Below are 20,634 nucleotides of genomic sequence, written 5' to 3'. Positions count from 1 at the left end.
CCCTTGTACTCCTAAGCTGTTCTATTGCACTGTCAGTTCCTATACTCCCTAAATCCTAGCAATTTCTGGCCAATAGTTGCATATCAAGCACTCTGCTTTCCACTGTGTCAGATACAGTTCTTTACTCACTGCTCCTAGACCCCAATTGATTGCCTGTCCTCTCCCTTCCTCCGCTATTATATCCCTGTAAACTTCACAGTACTTGGCTTGATGGTAGGAAGCAGAGGGAAATAGTGGAAGGATGCTTGTTGGACTGGAGGCCTATGACTCGTGGAGTGCCTCAGGGATTGGTGCTGAGTCCATTACTGTTTGTTATCTATATCATTGATTTGGATGAGAATGTACAAAGCATGATTAATAAGTTTGCTGATGACACTAAAATTGGCGGTATCATGCATAGTGAGGAAAATTATCAGAAATTGCAGCAGTATCTTGATCAGCTGGGGAAATGTGCTGAGAAATAGCAAATAAAGTTTAATAAAGATAAGTGTGAGGTCTTGCATTTTGAAGAGTCAAATCAAGGCAGGAGTTTCATGGTCAATGGTAGGACCTTAAGGAGTGAAATGGAACAGAGGGATCTTGGAGTCCAGGTTCACAGTTTTCTGAAAGTGGAGTCACAGGTAGACAGGGCAGTGAAGAAGTCTTTTGGCACACTGGCCTTTATCGGTCAGGGCACTGAGTACAGAAGTTGAGAAGTTGGTGAGGCCGCAATTGGAGTATTGTGTTCCATTTTGGTCATCTTGTTATAGGGAGGATGTTGTTAAACTGGAAAGAATGCAGAAGAAATTTATGAGGATGCTGCTAGGACTCGATGGTTTGAGTTATAGGGCGAGGTTGAACAACTTTTTTCATTAGAACATTGGAGACTGAGGGGGGGGCCTTATGAGAGGCATGGATAGGGTGAATGCACTCAGTCTTTTTCCAAGGTTGCAGAATCGAAGACAAGAGGGCATCAGTTTAAGGTTAAAGGGGAAAGAATAACAGGAAACCTGAGGGGCAATGTTTTTACATGTTGGTGAAAATAAATCTTGTGCCGAATCGTTTAAAACAAAATAGTCAGGAGACGAGACCTTGAGCAATTAACTAGCTTTATCATGACCATAGGGAATACATCTTCGTTCAGGACAAAGTCCAACATATTCCAACTTTCTTCCTACCTCAATCTTGAGCTTTTGATTATTCCTTGCTTGTCAGTGTAATGAGACATTCACATTCTGTCACAGTCAAAGTTAGGTAGTTTAGCCACATAAATCTTGGCTGTGACACATAGCTGCTTAACCAAGTGGGCAAAAGCTAAATATTTCTCAGTCATTCCATTTGCAATTCTAACAATATTTTCAAGGCAAGTTGTTCGTGCATTAGTCCACAACCCAGGGGAAATACAACACAGTCTTTAATAGTTGCCCAGTGTGTCCCAAATGCCAAATTCATTAAAGTCTGGACATGCTGAAGCAAGCAACCATACGTAATGCAGATTTGTACTCGCCAATTAAAAATAACGTTGGGCGCGTGAATGGATCGGGGCATCTTGAAGCATGCCACAGACCTCAGAGTGGATCTGTTATGGAGAAAATGTAGAGAATCACCAGGAGACGCAGAGAGTTCTTCAAGAAGAAGGTCTTTTATTTGCAAACAAAACACCGTGACCGTCAGAAAGCAGATTCTTGAATACCCACCAACCTCAGGGTCCATGGTTCTTTATATCTTTTTTAATCATGTTTTTGTTAGCTTATCAGCATGTCCAACTATGTTAATCAAAATTACCTCACTCCAGCTATACAATAAACCGATGATGTTAGTTCCCACTATCTCTTTAGTTGCGCCACTATAGTTTTTCCTGCAGTCTACTTAATGTTATCCTAATGTCACGATTAGATATTTAGTGTCAGCTTTGCAACAATAGTCTTTCATCCCAGACCCTACTTAATGTTTCTAATGCCATGATTAGATATTTTACTGTCAAGGGTCTCAAACAGGCTGACTCCACTACCTATTAATTAAATATTTAATGTCACGTCCCAAACATTTATTATTACAACCTATTCCAAACCTGCCATGATAATATTTCGCAGGCGAGGCTGACTTTACTAACTGTGTTATCTCATCCCACCGGAGTGACCTTTCAACCCCAACCTTACTCTGCTAATTGGTGTTAGAGCATTCCACTATTCTTATCCCATCCTGCCACAGTGACCTTTTGACTAGTGTAGCATTCCACAGACCCCTTGCAACAGATTGCCAATGATCTTCATGCTTTAACCCTTCCAATGCTTTCATGCTCTTTATTTTCCATAGGTCCAGGGCTTATCAAAACAGAATTCCTCAGCCAGGGCTCAGACAGCACTGTGGCTAGCAGGCTAAAATCTTACTGCAAAACTTGCTTTGTGACAAAATGGCTTCTGCACAGTTTTGTGTCAATTTTGGTAACAACATTTAAAAGGCATTGGATAAATACATGAATAGGAAAGGATTAGTAGGGTATGGGCCAAGTGTAGGGAAATGGCGTTGGCATGGATGGACACCGTGGTTGACATGGGTCAGTTTGGGCCAAAGAACTTGTCTCTGTGCTGTAGGACTCTATGCTCCTATGACTACTTCGATCCATGACATTGCATTCACACTTCCCAGACTATTGCGTCTCTCACTAAACCCAGATCCAGTGCTAACAGGTTCAAGCACCTTTTTGTAGTCTGATTGCAACAAGTTTATCAATACTTTTATGATTGAACTGGGAGGAGTGCACTAGCTTTCTCTTGCTCACTACTCCACAGTTTTTAACATAAATTAATGTTATATCAGTAAAGGTCATTGACAAAGCAGCCTAACCATCTTCAGATGCTAGTAGTATTCACACTCCTAAGTGCCAGGCAATGACCATTTCCATCGAGGGAGAATAAAACTATCATCACTTGACGTTCAATGGTGTTACCATGACTGAATCCTCCAGTATCAACATCCTTGGGTTACTCATGACTAGAAATTGAACTGGACTACCAATATAAATACAGTGGCTTCAAGAACACGTCAGATGTTATGAATCCTGCAGTGAGTAACTCACCTCCTGACTCTGAAAAGCCTGTTCGTTATCTACAAGGCACAATTAAGGAATATGATGAAATATTGCCCCTTGTCTGGATGAATGCAATTCCAACAACACCCAAGAAGCTTCACACCACCCTAGGCAAAGCAGCCCATTTGATTGGCCGAGCACATCCTCAAACATCCATTTCCTACCCCATCGACACTCAGTAGCAGCAGGATATACTGTAGAAAGTAACCAAGACTCCTTAAAACCCTTCCAAACCCACAACAACTTCCATCTAGAAGGACAAGGGCAGAAGACACAGAGAATACCACCATCTGCATGTTCCACTTCAAGCCATTTGTCATCCTATCCTATAAAAGGTTCCTTTAGTGTCCCTGGGTCAAAATTCTGGAACACCCTAATACCATTGTGGGTCTGCTTACAACACATGGACTGCAATGGGTCAAGAAGGAAGCTCACCACCACTTCTCAAGGTCAACTAAAGGTTGCAATGAATGTAGGCCCAGCCAGCAACCCCTTCATCCTGTGATTGATGTAAAAGAAAGCCCTTTTAGTGTCTGTATGTTGTCTCCTTATGACATCCTTTCTGACGTCAGGAAATTCAGCAACCATATCTTTGGTCCCATCCAAGTCACTTATATAAATTATAAAAGTTGAGGACAGGAACTGGTTCCCATGGCATATTACTTGTTGCGTCCAGCCAGCTGAAAAAAGACCTAAGGAACAGGAGAATTGACGTTTCGGGCATAAGCCCTTCTTCAGGCTTATGCCCGAAACGTCGATTCTCCTGTTCCTTGGATGCTGCCAGACCTGCTGCACTTTTCCAGCAACACATTTTCAGCTCTGATCTCCAGCATCTGCAGCCCTCACTTTCTCCCTAAAAAAAGACCTATTTGTGCTTCTGTTCTATTTCCTATTAGCGAGCCAGTTTTTTGCTCATGCTGTTACAATCCACTGAGGTAACATACTATAAGTCAAGTTGTATTATTTTTGTAGTCACATCATATATTTGGGCGTCGGTTAGCTCAGTTGGCTGGACAACTGGTTTGAAATGAAGAATGATGCAATCAGCACTGATTCAATTTCCGCAGTGGCTGTAGTTAGCACGAAGGTCCTCCTTACTCAACCTCGCCTCTCACTTGAGTGGTGACCCTAAGGTGAAATGCATCTTTCTATCTCCCCCCCCCTTTCTTTCTTTCTCTCTCTCTCTCTCTTTTGCAGGCGCACGCACATTAAACTGTGGAGTGAATTTGTAGGTACAATCTCTTGTTCAAAAAGCACACAATTTCACTGAATGTGGCATTTTATCAACTCCTACTTTGGAAATAAAAGACACAAGCAGATTCCAAGCAAAACCGCATGCCTAAAATTCATGTCTGGCCAGAGTTCAGAGGTGTTGCCTCCTTTAAATTGATAACACCTTAAAGTTATGTCAGAGCAGTGGCTTGAAAGAAATTCTGGGATTTGAATATTAATCAATTGAAATCTGCGCCTCGATTGTAACTAGTTAAAAGATTTAAGAGCCATCTTAGGTGTGTTCAATTTATTTGCATGAGTTATATGACCCTTTGATCTTTGCTTAAATTCTGTGTCTGTCTTCCTCTCTCATTAACACCTGATGAAGTAGAAGTGCTCCGAAAGCTAGTGTTTTCAGATAAACCTGTTGGACTATAACCTGGTGTCGTGTGATTTTTGACCTTGTCCAACCTAGTCCAACATGGCACCTCCATGTCACATCTTCCATAGGACAGAGGTTAAACCAACTGGCCAGTAGTTTCCTGCTATCTTTCTCTCTCCCTTTTTGAATAAAGACTTAGATTCACTAATTTCCAATCTTAGAGCCTTCCCCGAGTCCAGGGAATTTTGAAAATGTAAAACCAAAGCATCAACTATCTCATTAGCCAGCTCTTTTCAGACCGTAGAATTAAATTCATCAGTACTTGTCAGTCAACAGTTTCCATTGGTCGCTCAATCACACTCAACTGACGATTGTAATCTTCTTGAGTTCCTCCTTTTTTTCCATTTCCTGATTTACAACTATTTCTGCAATATCACATGAACTTTCTGCAGTGAAAACACCACAATATACCTATTCATCTGCCATGTCTATATTTTTCATTATTAATTCTTCAGACTTGCTTTGTATAGGATCATTCTATAAATCCTTTTATAAAAAATAACTTTAGAAATGTTAACTCTGTTTTAATGCATATAGCTAGCTTTTTTTCGTACTCCAATGTTTTTAGCTTTCAATGTATTTGTCATTTTTTTTTATATTCCATCCAGTCTTTTGACCTGCCATCCATTTTTTGTGCAATTATAGTTTGAATTTGATATGTCTTTAGCATTTTAGTTCACGAAAGTGATGGTGGGCTCTCCGGTTTGAATTTTTCTTTCTCATTGGGATGTATGTATTTTGTGTATTTGGAGTTACTCATCTGATATTATGATTGTTACCGACTAGCATCTTCACTATGTGATTATTAATTAAGCCTATTCATTGCACAATATCAGGTCAAATTAGCCTTCTCTGCAGTTGGCTACAGGCCATACTGTTGTAAGTTTAAAAATCACACAACACCAGGTTATAGTCCAACAGGTTTATTTGGAAGTATAAGCTTTGGAGTGCTGCTACTTTCTCAGGTAGGGCGTGGGGCAGGATCATTGGACACTGGATTTATAGTAAAGGATCAAAGTGTCATACAACTAATGCGATGTATTGGACAAACCTACATTGCTGTTGAGTCTTTAATCATTTAAGATAGGTTGCAGGTTTCGAGTAATTAATATGTAAATCCCAGAACTTGTTTCAAGTCACATTTTTGAGAAGGTTTTTTTAAAAAAGGTGACATCTCAGCTCAGACAATGCATTAAAGGTGTGAGGTTAGAGTCTGTCTGTATTCCAACCTTGAGTCAGACCTGTTCTATTTCTAAAGTAGGAATTTATAAAATGTCACATGGACTGACTACCTACAGATTGTGTGCTTTTTGAACAAAATAGAATGCATCTGCAAGTACAAATCTGCAAATGCAAATTCACTTCACAGACTTATGTGTATGTGTGTGGGCAGATGAGTGAGAGGGAGAGGGAGTATATGCCAGTGAGAGGGGGTGCGAGTGCTGAGCAGAGGCTGATAGCCACATTCGGTACCCATGGCCTCAACTGGGATCTTGGGTTCATGTCACACTGCAGGTGACCCCACTACACTATACACACATATAGACGCCCTCCCTTATACACGATCTCTCACACATACTCATGCAGACCCAGTCTTATACACACGCTCCCTCTCAGACACACACATTCCCCACACACTCATGACACCCTCTCACAGGCAGATACTCTGCCACAATCACATGCACTTACACTCTCTCCCTGTCTCCTACAAATGCACGCACACACATACATAGAAGTCTATGGGGTGAATTTGCATTTGCAGATTTGTATTTGCAGATACATTCTATTTTATCCAGAAAGTACGCAATCTGTAGGCAGTCAGTCCATGGCAATATTTTATAAATTCCTACTTTGGAAGTAGCACCAGTCTGACTCAAGGTTGGAGTACAGACAGACTCTAACCTCACATCTTTAATGCATTGTCTGAGCTGAGATGTCACTTTTTTTTTATAAAACCTTAAGTTATCTCAGGAATGTGATAATCTAATCTAATCTAATCTAATCTAATCTAAAAGGAGAAAAGTGGGCTTACAAAGCAAAAAGATATGGCAGCATTGCAGGGCAGTTATTTGGGAAAAATTATACCCAGAGTGGAAAGGACGGGACAGTGTACAAACATTGAAAAACAGTAGCAAATGAGGAAAGTGTGGCAAAAAGGCAACTTTAATGACTCTTTATGTGAATGCACTTGCTATTCAGATCATAATGAATAGACAAATAATGGTTAATAGATATGATCTTGCAGCCATTTCAGAAAAAAAAGATTCAAAAGAACCCAAAACAGAAAATGAAAAATTGAGTGCTATGTGACTTTTCGAAAAGACATGTAGGAAGGAAAGGTTGCTTGATAGCTTTGTTAATACATGGAATAAGAATGATATCAGCACATGACCTTGGATTGAGCGATGTAGAATCCATATGGGCTGTGGTTAGGGGGGGGGTGCCCTCTTGTGGTGCAGTGACACTGTCGCTACCCCTGGGCCGGGAGGCACAGGTTCATGTGCCACCTGCTCCAGAGGTGTATAATAACATCTCTGAACAGATTGATTAGAAAACCAGGTTAATAATAAAAAAGAAATAACAAGGGGAAGAAAACAAAGAATAAATCAGGAGATAATGAAGCCATTTAAAAGAGGCAGTACATTAATTATGAGAAACATTAATCTTCTTGTAGATTGGGAAAATCAAATTGGCAAAGGTACCAACGAAGAATAATTCATTGAGTGTATCTGGGACAATTTCCTTGTGAACCCAATTAGGGATCAGATTATCTTGCAGCACATTAATACCTAACAAACTTTGCCTGTAGAATTAAATCTCACTTTATATCAAAAATAAAAAAAATAAATTGGTACTGACCATCCACTCTATTACTTATGATAATTACTTAATGTTTTATGGATTAACCCTACTGAAATTCCCAATAAGAGTGAAGCAAAAAATAGCCACCAGCCTGTCACTTATCCCTGGTCTCCTCTGATGTCAATCTTCAATTTCACTTTCCAGTTGTACTTTCTCCTCCAATCTGTGTGCTGTGTGCTAATGCCTCTCTGCTGGTGGTTCCTGCTGTCTGTTCAAACACTCTCTCCCCATTTGTCTCTGCTGATTTGACATGGTGATCCCTATTCGCTTAATGCATCTCTACTGCTGTCTCTCTGGTGATTTCCACTCTGTTTAAAATGCTTTGTCCCGATGTGTTCTGCTGTATCTACTGTCAAGATTTGCTTATGGTAATTCATTTTTATTAATAAGCTGGAGAGAAACGATGATGCAACATAAACAGATTCTGCAGAGAATAGTGATCGTTTTCCTTTTATGTTTTCTATTCAGTATTAAGCATGCACTGAGTAATTGACATTAATTATATAGTGCGATCCAATCTTGGACTGAATTAGGTTTTTGTGGTGGTAACAGCTGAACCTTTTTGTTGCATTTCACTTTTATATAGGTAACCAACCAGTTGTTTGAGCCACTTGTTATGCAGCTTATCCATTGGTTCACTAACAACAGGAAATTTGAAAGTCGGGATACAGTGGCGCTACTTGAAGCTATTCTGGTAATAATTGTTCACTTATGTTCTTAGTAATTGAACACTCAAAACAATCTTTAATTCCCTGTAAACAGAATGACTATAAACAACTGTTTTGATCCAAATAGGACTGAAGTTTATTTGTTTATTAAAGTAAGGAGACTAACATCTTTGTAAACAGCTAAGTTCAAGGAAGTTACATAACCATAAGATAAAGAAGCAGAGTTAGGCTATTCAACCCATCTACTCTACTTTTGGTTCACGACTGATCTGTTTCGTAAGTCCATTCTTCTGCCTTCTCCCCGTATTCCTCGAACCCCTTACTAATCAAGAATCTGTCTATCTCTATTTTAAATACACTCAGTCATTTGGCCTCCACATCCCTCTGAGGCAATGCGTTCCACAGATTCACCACTCTGATGCTATGCCTTGGGTGCTATGCTCTCCTACTAATGGAACCATCTTCTCTATATGCACTCTATCCAGGCCTCTGAGTATTCTGTAAACTTCAATTAGATTCACCCTTATTCTTCTAGACTTCATGGAGTAAAGGTCTAGAGTCCTCAACCCATCCTCATATCATAAAGTCTTCATTCCCAGGATCATTCTTGTAAACTCCTCTGGACTCCTTCGAATATCAGCATATCCATCCTTAGATAAGGGGCCCAACATAGCTCTCAGTATTCCAAATACGATTTGACGAGAACCTTGTTTCAGCTCTTGCATTCTAGCCCTCTTGAAATGAATGCTAACATTGCATTTACCTTCCCAACTGCCAAATGAGCCTGTGTGTTAACTGTAAGAGAATCCTAAACTTGGACTCCTAAGTGCATTTGTGTTTCAGATTTCCAAAGCTATTCTCTATTCAGAAAATTGCCCACACCTGTATTCTTCCTACCAAAGTGTATAACCTCATATGTTCCCCAGTTATATTTATTTGCCACTTCTTTGCCCACTCTCTTAGCTTCTTAACTTCCTCAACACCACCTGTCCCAATACCTATCTTTGTGTCATCTGCAAACATGCCCTCAATTCATAGAATCACAGAATCCCTATAGTGTGGAAGCAGGCCATTCAGCCCACTGAGTCCATAACAACCCTCTGAAGAGCATCCCACCCAGACCCACTCCCCTATCCTATCCCTGCATTTCCCATGGCTAATCCACCCAGCCTGCACATCTTTGGACTGTGGAAGGAAACCAGAGCACCTTGAGGAAACTCAAACAGACATGGGGTGAATGTGCAAACTCCACACATACAGACACCCAAGGGTGGAATTGAACCCAGGTCCCTGCTGCTGTGAAACAGCAGTGCTAACCACTGAGTCACTGGACCAACCTTCATCCAGTTCCTTCGTCCAGATCATTAATGTATAACGTGAATAGTTGTGGTCCCAATACAGACCCCTGTGGAACTCCACTAGTCACTGACTCCCAGCCTGAAAGAAACCTTTTATCCCCACTCTGCCTTCTGCCAGTCAGCCATTCCTCTATCAATGCTAACAATATCTTGCATCATACACGATGACCTGTTTAGCAGCCTGCTGTGCAACAGTTCGTCAAAGAACTTCTGAAAATTCAAATAGATCACATCCACTGGCTCTCCTTTGTCTAACCTGTTTGAAATGAATGAGGCAACTTAGTTATATAAGATAAATAAATGCTTAAAATTCTCAACATTTATTTTAAGTTCCTTAGAGGCTTTCTGTATTTAACTTGTCCCAGTTATTTCTAAGAGCTGAATGAATATCAAAATAAATATTCAAATTAATTTAATGTCTTTTTAAGATTATGGCAAATAGTGATTGTCTTATTAACATGTCCATGTATATTCAGCTACTGAATGTGTATCCAGAAGAACAGCAAAGGGAATTGAGAAATGAACAATCCTTCAAAAATGTTTCTAGCCACTGCAAAAATCTAGTTAACAGAAAATATCTTAAAGCTAATGAATTTCAGAAACATCACTGATCTTGCAATACAAGTTGATGAGCATATCACTTCCTGATTGGTGATATGTGAATTACATTCACTAGACAGTGCTTGTTCCTGATACAGATTGCAATCTAACCAGTGTTGATTTTGTTCTGAAAACTCAAGACAAATATTTAATTTTATTAGGATGGCATTGTGGATCCAGTGGACAGTACTCTGAGGGACTTTTGTGGAAACTGTGTTCGAGAGTTCCTTAAGTGGTCCATAAAACAGACAACTCCAGAGCAGCAGCAGAAGAGTCCAGTAAATACCAAATCCCTTTTCAAGAGATTGTATAGCCTTGCTCTTCATCCCAATACTTTCAAACGTCTTGGGGCAGCCCTTGCCTTTAACAGCTTATATAGAGAATTCAGGTTGGTTGCTTTGGGACTAAACATTTTCACATCGATAGCTGAACCAAAATTAAATCCTCAGCGATACATTTCACCTCACAGCAGAATTGAACAATTTGTGCAATGCAGCAGCATACTTTTGAGTGCTCCGTGATTTGCAATCCTATTCTTTTTAATTGTAGAGTTATTAACTATTTCATTATTGAATAAAAAAGATTAAGAAATTGTTGATTATTTAATTTGCAAACTTGAAGTGTAAAACATCCTCCCTGCATCTAGTCTTTCCAGCCTATTAGAATGCTTTCAGTTTAAATTTAGGAGGGGTAGCTACAAAGGAAACAATGGCACAATGATATTAATCAGGAGTTCTGATCATGATATAGTTACCATGGGTGACTTCAGTCTCCATTTACAGTAAGTAAGTTTGTGTGGAGTATGAGGTATGAGTTCCTGGAGATGGATTTTTGGAGGAGTATGCTGAGGAACTGACCAGAGAAAAGCTATTTTAGATTGATTGATTTATTATCATGTGTATCAAGGTACAGTGAAAAACTTTATTTATGTGCAGTACAAGCAGATCATAGTATCAGGGATGTACAGATCAAAGAGATTTAGACAGAGATGAACAGGTTACATTGCACAGTGTTCGCATGAGGCAAAATCAGCATTATTTGAGGCTACAGAGTTCATTCATCAGTTTAATAACGGACAGGAAGAAGCTGTTCCGGAACCTGCTGGTGCATGGGTTCGGGCTTCTCTATCTTCTGCCTGATAGAAGAGGTTGTGGAAGATCATTTTTGGGGTGCAGTGGGTATTTGATGATGTTAGCAGTCTTTCTGCAGTAGCGAACCATGTGTTGGAATCCATGGATGGAAAATTGGCTTCCATGATGGTTTCGGGCTGTGCACACCACCACCTGTCGTTTCTTCCGGTCCTGGGCAGAGCAGTTACTATACCAGGCTGTTACGCACTGGGACAATGTGCTCTCAGTAGTGCATCTGTAGAAGTCAGTGAGGGTCTTTATGGACATGCCAAACTTCCTGAGCTGCCTGAGGAAGAAGATTTGTTGTCATGTAACAAAAAAAACTAATTAATAATTTTGTTGAGAAAGAACCTTTAGGGGTCATAATGTGATAAAATTCTACATTTTGTTTAAAAATGAGATAGTTCATTCTGAAGTAAGAATGTTAAATTTAAACAAAGAAAATTATGAAGATATGCAGGATGAATTGACTGAGGTGGATTTGGGAAAATACCTGATGGTTGTAAAGGTAAAGTCACCGTAGTTCTATTTGACCATACCATCATTCTCTTGTTAGAGAGAGACACAACTGGTTATAATTTAATCTGAGGGTCACCATGCCGCAGGTGAGGCTGACAAGGAGAGTCCTTCTTGATAACCTCAGCCAGTATATGAATTGACCCCACGTAATTGGCATCAATCTGCAAACCAGCCAACTGAATTAATATGTACTCCAGTACATGATACAGAGGCAATGAATAAGTTTTAAAGAACTATTGCATTATTATAGTTACTGTAAACTAAGGAAGTTAATTATTTTATAAGATTAAAAGAAAATACCTATACAATTACCAGATATGATAATAGACCTAAGGACTGGGAGGGTTTTAGAATACGGCAAAGGAGGATGAAGAAACTGATAAAGGAAAGGAGAATCAAATATAAATGTAAACAAGCAAAAAAAAGCAACACATTGTAAAAGCTTCAGTGGAAACATAAGTATGAAATATTTGGCTCTGGAAAATATGAGTCCATTACAAGTAAAATCAGGAACATTTATGATGGGGAACAGAGAACTGGCAAAGAATATAAATGATTACTTTGTCTCTCTTTTTTACTAAGGAAGATATAAGAATCTTTCAGAATTAGAGATCCAAGGGATTAGAGTGAATGAGGAGCTGAAGGAATTTAATAGTAGTAAGAAGGTTATGCTGCAGAAATTAATGGGAATAAAAGTCAATAAGTTCCCAAGATGTGATATTATTGAAAGAGATAGCTATTGAGATCATGGATTCATTGATGATCAACTTCCAAAATACTTGAAATTCTGGATTGGTTCCTCCAGATTAGAAAGCAGCAAATGTCACTTATTTAAGGAGAGAGAAAATAGAAAATACAGATCTGTTAGCTGTACATCAATAGTAAAGAAATTTCTGCAATCTGTTATAAAGAATATAATGAATGCTTACATAATAATAATCTGTGCACAGTATGGATTTGTGAATTGAAATTTGTACTTGATGAACAGTTGGAGATTTTTAAGGATGTGAGTAACAGGTTTGATAAAAGAATAGTAAGTGGTGTTGTATACTTGGATTTTCAAAGGAACTTTGGAAAGGTCCCCTTTGGTTAACAAAATTGCACTTGGGATATTAGCTAATGTACTGGAAAGGATAAAGAATTAGCTAACAGGAAGAAATCAGTCAGAATAAATGGGTCATACTGACACTGAGGCTTTTGCTGTCGGTGTGCCACAGGATGAATACTTGGGCACCAGCTGTTCACAATATGAAGCAATGAGTTGGATCTGAGAACCAGATGAAGTATTTCCACATTCTAAGGTCATGCAGAACTGGCTGACAATATTTGCTGGTAAGGTGCAAGAGTCCACAAGTTCTGTTCATCCAGCTCCCCTATACTCATCTACAGTGACAATTGCCTAATGTATTGAATCCCTCTTTGGCCTCCTCCACTGTCCAGTCTCTGTAGTTTCCTGATTGTTGATTTACCATCTTTGGTTCCTCAGTTCAGACTTTTGTGCATCCTGCATGCCCCTGTTCCCACCATTAGAAATTCAGCTGTCAAAGGTTTACTCTCTTGAATTTCAGACTTAAATTTTTCAATCTCTTTTTCCTGAGAAACTATCTCAAAGTTATTTTTTCAAACAAACTCTTGATCATACTGGCGAAAGTGAGTACTGCAGATGGTGGAGATTAGAGTCAAGAATGTGGTGCTGGAAAAGCACAGCAGGTCAGGCTGCCTCTGTGGAATAGGAAAATCGACGTTTCGGGCAAAAGCCCGTGGTCAGGAATGAGGACTGATGAAGAGCTTTTGCCCGAAATGTCAATTTTCCTGCTTCTGGGATGCTGTGCCTTTTCAGCACCATACTCTTGACTCTGACGGGCGGCACGGTGGCTCAGTGGTTAGCACTGCTGCCTCACAGTGCCAGAGACCCGGGTTCATTTCCCGCCTCGGGCAACTGTCTGTGTGGAGTTTGCACATTCTCCCCGTGTCTGCGTGGGTTTCCTCCAGGTGCTCCGGTTTCTTCCCACAGTCCAAAGATGTGCAGGTTAGGTGAATTGGTCACGCTAAATTGCCTATAGTGTTAGTTGAAGGGGTAAATATAGGGGAATGGGTCTGGGTGGGTTGCTCTTCAGGGAGTCGGTGTGGAATTGTTGGGCTGAAGGGCCTGTTTCCACACTGTAAGTAATCTAATCTAATCTCTAATCTTGACTCGATCATCCTCCAAACCTTTCCATTACTCCATGTATTTTTCTCTGAAGCGTTTATTTTATCTTATCCCTTCAAAATATTTTGAGGCATTTTCTTTGTTTCACCTACTTTGTACTTGCAACATATTGTTGGAGCTAACAATATATCTATATTTGATGCATGGTTTAGTAGGAAAAGTTGATCATTTAACATGAATGGAAAAATGAATTCTTCTGCACAAAGTACACTTGAATATCATATATGACACATTGGTATACATATAAGATCAAGTTTTAAATTATTTGGCAATTGCTAGAGGTAACACTTGTCAATTTTCCTAGGGAAGAGAGTGCGTTGGTTGAGCAGTTTGTGTTTGAGGTATTAGTTGTCTATGTGGAAAGCCTTGCTCTGGCACATGCAGATGATAAATCATTGGGTAAGTTCTTTATCATATTTCCTGTCATTTCTTTATATACAGCAATGTTGAAGCATCATAATTTTTAAGACTCTGTTAACTATGTCTTGTTTTAACTTGACCAGCCTTCTGAAAGGGAGAATATTTATGGCATAATGGTGTCTTCCTATTTATCTATTAATTTATGGATGTATGCTTGTCACCTCTGCAATTCTTTTGGTGACTTCAGTCCATCAGATGTATTTCTCTAGAATTCTAACCTGTCCCAGCAAAATATCTGTAAAAGATCAAAACATTTCCGGTGAACTGCTTTGTGTTTTACTTATTTGTTATGATTGAAGAGCTTAAGTTTTATTATTTTATGCAATTTGAACACATCTGCAATTAATTAGGAAAAAAAGGCTTAATTCTTAAACAGTATTAAAATCCCGACTTAAAATTGATGAGAATTGTTCTTTATCATAAAATAAATTGTTCGTAATCAAAACAAATTGTGGTTTTTTTTTAGGTACAATTCAGCAGTGCTGTGATTGTATCAACCATTTGAAAAGAATTATCAAACAAAAAGCTCATGAGTTGAATAAACCTGTCAAAAGGCGTGTGCCCAGGTTTGTGTGTTGCTTATTGTGAAACTTCCGACTTGAGTATTGTGATTCTTGCCAAATCTCGCCTGTTGAATGTAAAACTTTTTTTGTTTTCCTAGATAAATTAGTAAGGTCAGTCCATTTTTCCCTTAGTTCCCCTGTGCATTGCTTTCAAAGTGAGCATTTTTGCTTGAGAGCAGGACCAGATGCCATCCAGTGCTCCCCTAAAGTGACTGTTGTGGTTGTGTTAATCTTGAGGTGAATTTCAAGAAACCATTTGACTCGGCAGCGTCACAACAAAAACTCCAGTTTTGATCATACTCTTCATCCACATCTCTTTATCCTAAGGATTGTCAGAATTCAAAATGCGAGTCTATTTACTCTATGCTATTCCCTAATTTAAAGGCACTGAAGTCAGCTATATTATTCCCATCTCAGTCCTAGCTGAGCAAATTAACTTAATGATTGAGGACTGTTGAAGTTAGTAACTTTACAGTTCTGTATAACTAAGTGACACACGTAATATATTTGCTCATATATCGAAGAAGCATGTGTAACTACCTTTAAGTAGTGTGCCGGACAGCATACCTGACTCAAAATTATTATTTGTAGTCTGAAACCTGTATAATGTGATGAATTTCTCCTTTGGCTAAAGTGGCTTTTCTTAACAGACAGGAGGGAGTAGAAGTAGAGGCAGACTTGGAAGGGAATCCCTAAAACCTGGAGAGAATGCATTGAGCCCGGTCTGACTTGAAACTTGAAATCGGAAGAGAGAGTGGAAAGAAAAACATCACGGGAGAGTTATACAGATTCTCTCTTGTTGTAAATGGTCATTGCCTGGCACATTTATGGCATGAACATTACTTGCCATTCATCAGCCCAAGCCGGAATATTGCCCAGGCCTTGCTTCATTTGGAAACAGACTGCTTCAGTATTTGAGGAGTGATGCTGAACACTGTGCAAGTTCAGTGAGCATACCGACCTCTGATTTTAGGATGGAGGACAGGTCACAGACGAAGTAACTGAAGATGCTCACACTAACCTGAGGAGTTCCTTCATTGATGAGCTGTGGCCAAAATGATTAACCTCCAGCAATCACAACCATCTTACTTTTTGCAAGGGCTGACTCCAAACAGTGGAGAGTTTTACTGCAAAACTCAGTTGATTACTGCCTTGATGTCAAGGGCTGTCACTGTCAGCTCTTTATCCATTTTTGGACCAAGGCTGACTGAGCCTGGTGGAGCCCAAATTGAGCTTCAGTGAGCAGGTTATTAGTGGATAATTGCCACTTTATTGCATTGTTGACTGCCCCTTCCATCACTTTGTTAATGACTGAGAGAGTTGACTGATGAGCCACTAATTGGCTGACAGATTTGTCTTACTTTGTCCGACAGGAAATAACTGGGTAATTTTCCACATTATTGGTAGATGCTAGGGCTTAGCCATACTGGAATGCCTTAGCTTGGCTTGGCTTGGGCATGGCTTGGCTTGGACAAATCTTCAGAATCATTGTTGAAATGTCCAAGCCCATAGTCTGTGCAGAATCCAATACCATCAGCTATTTCTTAATTTCATGTGAAGTGACTTCACATTGGCTGATGGCTGGTATCTGCATTATGGGGAGCTCAGAAGGAGGCTGAGATGCAATGTTCACTTGGCACTTCTGGCTGAAGATGCTTACTTATGCTTCAGTATTGTATTTTGTAAGTGATGGGCTTCTCTATCATTGAGGATAGGAATATTTGTGAAGCCATGCTAGTCACCAGTCAGTATTCAATTGTGAGCACTGATGAGTGATTGTTCATCTGAGGATACTATTCCGCATGCTACCACAGCTTAAAACCATGTTTATTTAAAACTTGGCCATTTTATTTTTAAAAAACGCAGAACCTAATAAAAACTGCACCACACATCTTGTGACGGAAACTGTCCTTAGTCTGAAAATGGATCTGAAAATGCATTGTTATTTGGACACTACAATGTGCTGTTGTTGAATGATAGTGACCTACATATCACAATACTCCAAATGCAGAACAATGCAATGTTGATTAGAGGTCACGTATTTACTCCACGCAAAAAAGGGGTACAGTTGGGTTAGGCATTCACACATCAGTATTTCTAACCATCAATTCAGGAAGAGTATAAATGAAAGCCTTCTAGTAGGTTGCCTCAATATCTTCTCAATTGTAGAACAGTCACAAGATAGGAGAATGGCAAGGGAAGATAATGAAATGGGAAGTAATATTCATAAATGTTATTTTTCTGATAGTGTGAAAAGACTCAGGTTCTGAGACATACCTAAATCCTATGGCTAGAAAAATGTAGAAACAAAAATTGCTCAAGGCCTTAAGTTTGTACAGCTAGTGTCTCTGATATCTATATGACTGTGAACAGGTAGTTGTAATTTAAAAAAATTCACAGAATTGTGACGATATGTTCTTTTTATGTTTCTCATTTTGCTTCCACAGGGGATTTCCTGCTGATCAGATGGTATGTTTGACAGATGTTGTCATGTGGTTACTGGCTCAGTGTGGGCGACCCCAAACAGAATGTCGGCATAAATGCATGGAGCTCTTTTATGAATTTGTTCCCATTTTGCCAGGTGTGTTTGCTTTATTTAATAAAACAACTATAATTATAATTAATATGCAATTTATTTCTTTTATTTCATATTTCCTTTTTTGAAATAGCAATTAGTCAGATTACTTATGACTTTGATATGTGATATATTAATGAAAAACTGTCAGTTGTGCAATTTATTTACAAAGTAGATCTTTCCTTAATTGCAGTCTGACTTGTATCACTGGAGTATCATGCCAGACTCCCCGCCCCAAAAGAAAATCAAGTTCTTATTGTCGCCCAGCCTCATGGGTTCACAACCCCTTAGCCTCTGTTTGGAATCAGTTCCATTACTGCTTATTTAAACAGCTATTTAAGATGCTTATTGTGGGTATCAGATTTCTTGCCTTTCAAAATATTGCTCAAATGTTTGAACATTGGTTTTAAAGCAATCCCTCCCCATTTCAGTTCTCAACTTTTAAATAAACACAATGAAAGCAAATGACATTTACATGTCTCTATTATAATTAATTTAGGTTCAAGGTATTTGAGGATTGATTAATTCAAATTAAATAATTCTCAACCTTTTCTGATATTTATAAAAAAACTTCAAAGTTCCGTGAATCTTTCTTTTCCAGAGATGCTTGACTGGTCACTTTGGTTCTTGCAGTACTAATAGTTGAGGTGGCAGGCTGGTGTTCTGTGAGCATGCTGCACTATGTCACTTTGAACTGGATAGTATGAAATACAAATCTTGCTCTTCCTCCAGCTTTCTGTTCCAGATGCTTGGCTGATGGTTGGAATCTCTCAAAACAATGCAGTTGCTATTTCATCAATATAATTGGCAAATCAAGCATGGATTAGATTGGAAGAGTGCATTGTTACCACAGTACCATATGTGCTATCAGGTTTCCACCATTGTTTCAAATTGTTATATGATTTTTAAGAATAAGTGATAACAAGCACAGAGATTGCTGAAGAAACTAGAGTCTGGCAGCATCTGTGAATGTGGAGAGAGAAATAGTTAAAGTTTCGAGTCTAGTATGACTCCTCTTCAGAACTTAGGAATCAGAATTACAGAATAAATGATAACTGTAATTGAAAATGATGCCTGTATTTTTGTTTTAGGAGCCAGAACAGCATCATTGTGGTTGGAAGAAATTTTGAGGAGAAATGGTGTTTCATTCCTGGTTAATAAATTTGAAGGAGCTGGCAGTGATCATGACAATTGTTCAGGAATTATTTGTCATCCCACCCTCCAAGCTCTGAAAGAGCCTTTTAGTGTCAGAGCTGCACTACAGTGGATGGATATGTTACTGGCAGCTCTGGATTGTTACAATACCTTCATAGGGCTACATTTGGTCAAACCAAGTAAAATAATGGGTGAGAGTGCTTTTTTATGTATTTTTACATTTGAGGTATAGCTTACAATTTATTCTATTTGACAATTAAAATATTGTTTGCACTAATCAAGGTGAAGACTTACATCTGAAACATTCCTCTGTCTCACATCTTTGGTACTGAACTTACTGTGTTTTTGCAGTATTTTCCTTTCTGTTCTTCTGCATTAGTCCTGTTGTACATAGGGAAAATGGCAGCTAGTTGAGAACTGTGAATCTAAATTATCCTGTTGTGGTGGGAGGGAAAAAGAGTGCCAGCATGAATTTTATTGGAAAGAGGAGAATGGTTGCCAAGATGACTTTTAAACAATATGATGAAGAATGATAAGTTTTAGTTGAGGAAGGTTGCCAGTGTAAATCATAAAGGACAGGGTAGAATAGTGCCAGTGTGATTAGGGGAAAAAGGCATGAGCAACAACTTACATTATTGAACCACTTAACATGGGAAAATGTACAAAGGCGTGTCACTGGAGAATGATTGGCACAAATTGACATTTAGCCATTGGTGCAAATATTAACAGAGGTGATGTTTTAGTCTTAACCAAAGGCCAAGGTACAAGAAGTGTCTGAATAAAGGAAAGGAAGGTGGAGAAGCAGAGAGATGTAGAAAAGGAAATATGGATGTTAGGGCCTCTGTGATGGAGACAGACTTACTTGAACCCTTCAAGGAAGAGCTGGATAATAATGTACAGGAAGTGTTGAAAGGTCACATTCTTTGAAGATTGTGATGCTGGGGAACGTTGCAGAGATAGAGAACATGAAAGGCATGGAGAAATTGGAGAATGAGGATGAGAATCTTAAATTTGAGGCATTGGTAGGCCAGGACTCAATGTACAACACATGGTACTTGTGACTTAACATTCAGCAGATGAATCTTGGATGAAGTAGGTTTAGGAATGTGGGTGATGTAAGGCCAACTGGGAGAGAATTGAATTAGTTGAATTTAGAAGTAATAAGAACATAGATGAACCTTTTAATGGCAGGCTGATGCAGGAACAAGGCTGGGTGACATTCAGAAGGTGGTCTTTATAATAGAGTGCAAGTATAGTTGGATGCTAAGACCAGAATCAAATAGGGCCACCAGAATTGAGAACAACCTGGATTCAACCTGTGAGACTGTAGAGGAGATGAAATCACTAATAATAAAAAAAATAGCATTTATGGTGGAAGCTGACAACAATAGATTCTGGTTTGTCAGTTGCTTCATTTTGAGGAAGCTACAGCTCAACTAGAATTGGATGTCACACAAACAAACTGAAATTTCAGAGGGTTTGAGAGAGACCGAAAGGGTGCATGCACAATCTGATTTATTTTTAGAAAATGTCACCAAGTGTTTGCAATTGTCGAGAGAGAAGAGAAGGTGAATTCAAGCACTCCAGAGGTATGGTGTAGGGAGAGAGCCACTGCAAATTATTTTCTTGCTAAAACCAGATGTTAAGAAAGGAACCTTGTGAGGGGAGTACTGTTCACATGTACAGTGGGAGAGTGGCTTTTGAAGAGAATATTGTGGTCAGTTCCAGCAAAGGCTCCATATACTGAACCATTTTAGTGATGCAGGAGAGGAGAAGACAGTTGTTTGTGTCGAGGTAAGATAGTGGCAATAAAGTTCAATGAACTGGAAGGTTAATTGTGATTTTATTTCA

General features: G+C 39.1%; 1 protein-coding gene across 3 annotated transcripts in view; it reads left to right on the top strand.

Annotated features, from left to right (window-relative positions):
• The window catches only part of prkdc (protein kinase, DNA-activated, catalytic subunit), a 247,590-nt gene that overhangs the window by 59,827 nt on the left and 167,129 nt on the right, over window positions 1-20,634 (top strand). For all 3 annotated transcript variants that reach the window (XM_043688292.1, XM_043688291.1, XM_043688290.1), the window contains 6 exons: window positions 8,173-8,280; window positions 10,374-10,600; window positions 14,375-14,469; window positions 14,957-15,056; window positions 17,501-17,634; window positions 18,720-18,974. In XM_043688292.1, the coding sequence (XP_043544227.1) occupies window positions 8,173-8,280; window positions 10,374-10,600; window positions 14,375-14,469; window positions 14,957-15,056; window positions 17,501-17,634; window positions 18,720-18,974 (919 nt within the window). The remainder of the gene's footprint in view (window positions 1-8,172; window positions 8,281-10,373; window positions 10,601-14,374; window positions 14,470-14,956; window positions 15,057-17,500; window positions 17,635-18,719; window positions 18,975-20,634) is intronic.

This window comes from Chiloscyllium plagiosum, chromosome 4 (genome assembly GCF_004010195.1).
Source record: "Chiloscyllium plagiosum isolate BGI_BamShark_2017 chromosome 4, ASM401019v2, whole genome shotgun sequence".
Taxonomy (NCBI): domain Eukaryota; kingdom Metazoa; phylum Chordata; class Chondrichthyes; order Orectolobiformes; family Hemiscylliidae; genus Chiloscyllium; species Chiloscyllium plagiosum.
Note: the sequence above shows the minus strand (reverse complement) of the source record. Positions and strands in the feature narration are given on the sequence as shown.